The 4,098-nt window shown below is 43.5% G+C and overlaps 1 protein-coding gene across 1 annotated transcript in view; it reads left to right on the plus strand.

Annotated features, from left to right (window-relative positions):
- Positions 1–2,868: 2,868 nt before the first annotated feature.
- Positions 2,869–4,098, plus strand: part of SRGAP1 (SLIT-ROBO Rho GTPase activating protein 1) — a gene marked incomplete at its 5' end in the record, with an annotated part of 73,058 nt that continues 71,828 nt past the window's right edge. The window contains one exon of the mRNA XM_009634296.2: positions 2,869–3,064. Within this exon, the coding sequence (XP_009632591.2) occupies positions 2,869–3,064 (196 nt within the window). The remainder of the gene's footprint in view (positions 3,065–4,098) is intronic.

The raw sequence follows: 4,098 nt of genomic DNA on the forward strand, positions 1-4,098 counted from the left end.
TCTTTGAATACAGTGCAACAATTTTCCGTGCTGCTCTTTGTAGCCCTAGGAAAATCACACGTGTGGACTGGTTAAAGAAGATAGCATTGCCTTGGTGCATTTTTGCGTAGCAGTAGGTAATGGGTAGTCTGTGTTGGTTAATAGTACTTGGACAGTTGTGATTTTGTGATGCACAGCCGCTCAGGCTGGCTGGCTGTTATGCCAGTGTTTGTTGGTGGTTTTTTGTTTGTTAGTTGTTTTTTTTTTAAATCCCCAACTTTCTCTTATCAGAAGGTGAAAGTCACAACATCTGCTGATCTGTTTTCTTATTCGTTGCCGTCTCCTCAGCCTGCCAGTACGGCATTGCACACGTTATTAGTAAAAGAAGAATTAAAAAGTGCAGGAGCAGAAGACGTGAAAGACTGGAAGGAGAACTGCTTGCTGAAGTCTCTTCTGGACAGGCTCTGGTCAGAGAGCATGAGTGGGACATGCGTCTCCCCTTTTTCTCCTCCAGCGGGAGGCCAGAGGCTCAGCCTTTTGGAGCCAGCATGTTCTTTCTCCTTGCTGAGATTCAAGTAGCCAGAAATTGTGGAACTTCCTTCATAAGGCCTTAATCCCCCTGTACCCCTAACTTACAACCTTACTCAGAGTTCGGACACCTCCAGCCATGATCAGCTTTCAGAAATTATGCTCCGGTTTTGTTTTCTAATACACAATTTTGAAGGAAGCCACTACTCTCCACTGGAAATCCAGACAGCATCAGAAAGCTAATGCAATTTCGCATATTGTATCTGTCATCCCTTGTTCAATGCTTCCTGTATCTCTATTCATATATTCCTGTTTCTAAAATCTTTCTCTTTCCTGTTGCTATGGTAAAAGCCTCCCTAAAAAGGAAGAATTATAGCAGTGAGATCCACTGACCTACAAAATAATCAGAACATAGTTGCTCTGTACAGAGCTCTGCTTCTAAAGTCAGTGGTAGAAAAACTGTAGTGGGAAAGGGAGATGGCCAAAGTAGAGGGACAACATATGTGGATTTGGATTTAGTCAAAACTCCAGCTTATGGGCAAAATTGCTACTTCTGATCAGTGAATCTGTCCAACTGGTTTCCTGTATGCAGGACTTTTCCATGATTGCAATAGTAAAAGTAGCGGGCACCCAAAAAAGCCCTCTTGGGTTTTTGTTTCTGTTAATAACCTTCCAGCTCCAATGTGATTTTCTCCTCTATGTACATGAATGTCATTGATACTGTGTTGTATTACAGTGGCTTATCCTTGCTGGAGGCACGGTCCTTTTCCAACAAACTGATTTGAAATGAAATGAAAACCAAACCATAAATTTTTTGGTTCACCTCCCAGACTATAAAAAAGGATGGTCTCATTAATGATTAACACAGCAGCTGGTAGCTCAAAGGAGATCTGGAAGAAACACTGCAGTGTCTCCCTTCTCCAGTAAATAGGTTGGCTTAACAGTTTTCTGTGCTCATCCTACCTTATTTCAGTATACACATCTGAACCCCAGCAGAGTGGATCTCTGCCTTCATGCCTGGTTTAAGATCAGTAAGGATGCATTAGTTCATAGTTGCATCAGATGATTTTTTGCAATGTTATTGCTACTTACTGGTTTGCAGTCCCCTGTGATGTTAGCAGTGGTTTTTAGAATGCTATTCTATTTTGAACCAGTGAGGCATCTAAGATTTCCAACATCTTCTTACCAACAGCATGGTTACATCATTAGGAATCAAGTAAAAGTTCACAACAATTTTGCATTTACATAGACATCACTTCTGGCATATTATTTTGCTATCGATAAGTCCTTATTCTAGCATTAAACTGTTTAAAAAATACACACATATATTACAGTCGCAAAATGTTTACTCCTGTGTTTACTCCACAATGTTGGATTACAGTGTGCCCGGGCAGCTGACAAAACTCCAGCGAACCAATCTCTCAAAAGAACCAGAGGGATATTTTTAGACTAAGTGTTCCCAGAATGTGATTAACTGCTTAGCAGTCAAGAAATAAAAGTGCTAAAAAAAACCTCCAACCTAAAAAAAAATCCCATAGCAATCATGCACATGGCAAACAGCATACTACACAGGGGTAAGAAATCTGGAGGCTTTTGCCTGTTACTGTAGATGAGTACCATGAGCATATATTCTCTTATAAACGTACTTGGTTTATGTTAAAAAATACACCTCAGTCTCTGGAACCTTCTGCAAATTTTCAAACAGCTATCTCTACATATAGGTACACTTTCTCTTCTTTGCTGTAAAATATTGGTGAATGAATGTATAGTCCACCAGTTCCCTCCCTGGCAGAGCTGGGGCAGATGCAGAGGCTCACCTATACACAGTTACGGTGGATAACACCTCTAGACTTTATTGCAAGGTTGTTTCCATGGTGTACATGATGATTCCAACCAGCATGGCCCACCTGGCAGTCAGCAGGTTGATCCTGGCCCAAAGGGTGCTTGTTCAGCCTGCCGTTTTTCAGGGCAGCAGCAGGAGCTGCTGCTCAAATGGTTGCACAGCACCTCCTGCAAGGAGGTCACTCCGAAACAGATGTTGTGCTCATGCCAGGAAGAAGATGGGGGAGGAAGAGGGAGGCAGGTCTTCTGCTCACATGAGCCCAGCAGAGTCTTGAGCCCTTGCCATAGCTGTTTGTGAGACAGACGGTGGGTGGGAGGATGCTGTGGCCTGGGGCATAAGCGTGTGGTGGCAGAAGTGAGAGCTGCCAGTGCTGTGTCCCACCACAGGACCTGAAATCCAGATCCAGCTGGTGTAGCTGCAGAGGCTGAAGTACACTGAAGTGTTTGTAATTTGGGTTGGTAACACTCAATTCTCATCTGCTTTTACTGACCTGAGTGGATATGTGCTTCTTTCATTAGAGATCCGAGCTCAACTCATCGAGCAGCAGAAATGCCTGGAGCAGCAGACTGAAATGAGAGTGCAGCTTCTTCAGGATCTGCAGGATTTCTTCCGCAAGAAGTCGGAAATAGAGATGGAGTATTCCCGAAACTTGGAAAAATTGGCAGAGAGGTTCATGGCAAAAACAAGAAGTACGAAAGACCATCAGCAGTACAAGTAAGAGAGATTTCCTTCCCCCTCGCCCGCATGTTAGCCATTGCTGGAGTGCTATGCCGCTCTTCGCCTCTGCTGGTTTTGAGTACGGCTAGGTTGAGCCCAGGCTCAAAGATACATTTAAAATTTCCACCCCTATTTAGCAGTATAGCAGTTCTCATTGCAAGGGAATGCTACTGAAGGTAGCCAGGTGCCTAAATACTGTTCTGTTGATTTGGCCCTCTTACAATTATTCATGTAAGCTTCTGACAAGTAGTTTCAGTTTCTTAATAGTTAGGCTGCACACATATTATCCCTAACCTACCATACAGAATTTAAACCACCAAAAATATAGCCAGTGTCTAGAAGAGATGCAGAGCCCCAAAAGGGCTTGAAAGATGTGTGCTGATCTGTTGCAGTGGAGTTGATAGGATTTGAAAGTGTCTAAATAAAGGTCGATCACCATTACAAAAAAAAGGACAGGAATTTTGGCAAAAAAGGCATTAAGAAAGGAACCTATTTTGATTCGGTTTTGTATGTGAACTTGTGCTGCCTCTTGACCCACCTTATCCCTGAAAATGGAGATGATGTGAATGTTATGCCTTGCTTACAATTTAATGTATCCCATTCATGGCGTAGTAACTTGTATGCAAAACAAAAGTGGTCAGGTAGTATCTGGCAATACGTGTGTACAGCACGTTTTCTAAAGTGTTTCAAATGCATTACTTGTTGGCATAGTCTCATCCGTTTATTTTCCTGACTTGAGCTGATTAATGAATGCATTTGTCTGGCCCTGTTATGCTTAGAGGTATAAACCAGTATTTTGTGCCGGGTCCTGCACTTGGATCACAACAACCCCATGCAATGCTACAGGCTTGGGGAAGAGTGGCTGGAAAGCTGCCCAGTGGAAAAGGACCTGGGGGTGTTGGTCGACAGCCGGCTGAATATGAGCCAGCAGTGTGCCCAGGTGGCCCCAGAAGGCCAATGGCATCCTGGCTTGTATCAGGAATAGTGTGGCCAGCCGGAATAGGGAAGAGGTCATGCTCCTGTCCTTGGGC

The sequence above is a fragment of the Egretta garzetta genome, unplaced genomic scaffold (assembly GCF_000687185.1).
Source record: "Egretta garzetta isolate BGI_Z169 unplaced genomic scaffold, ASM68718v1 scaffold792, whole genome shotgun sequence".
In the NCBI taxonomy this organism is placed as follows: Eukaryota; Metazoa; Chordata; class Aves; order Pelecaniformes; family Ardeidae; genus Egretta; species Egretta garzetta.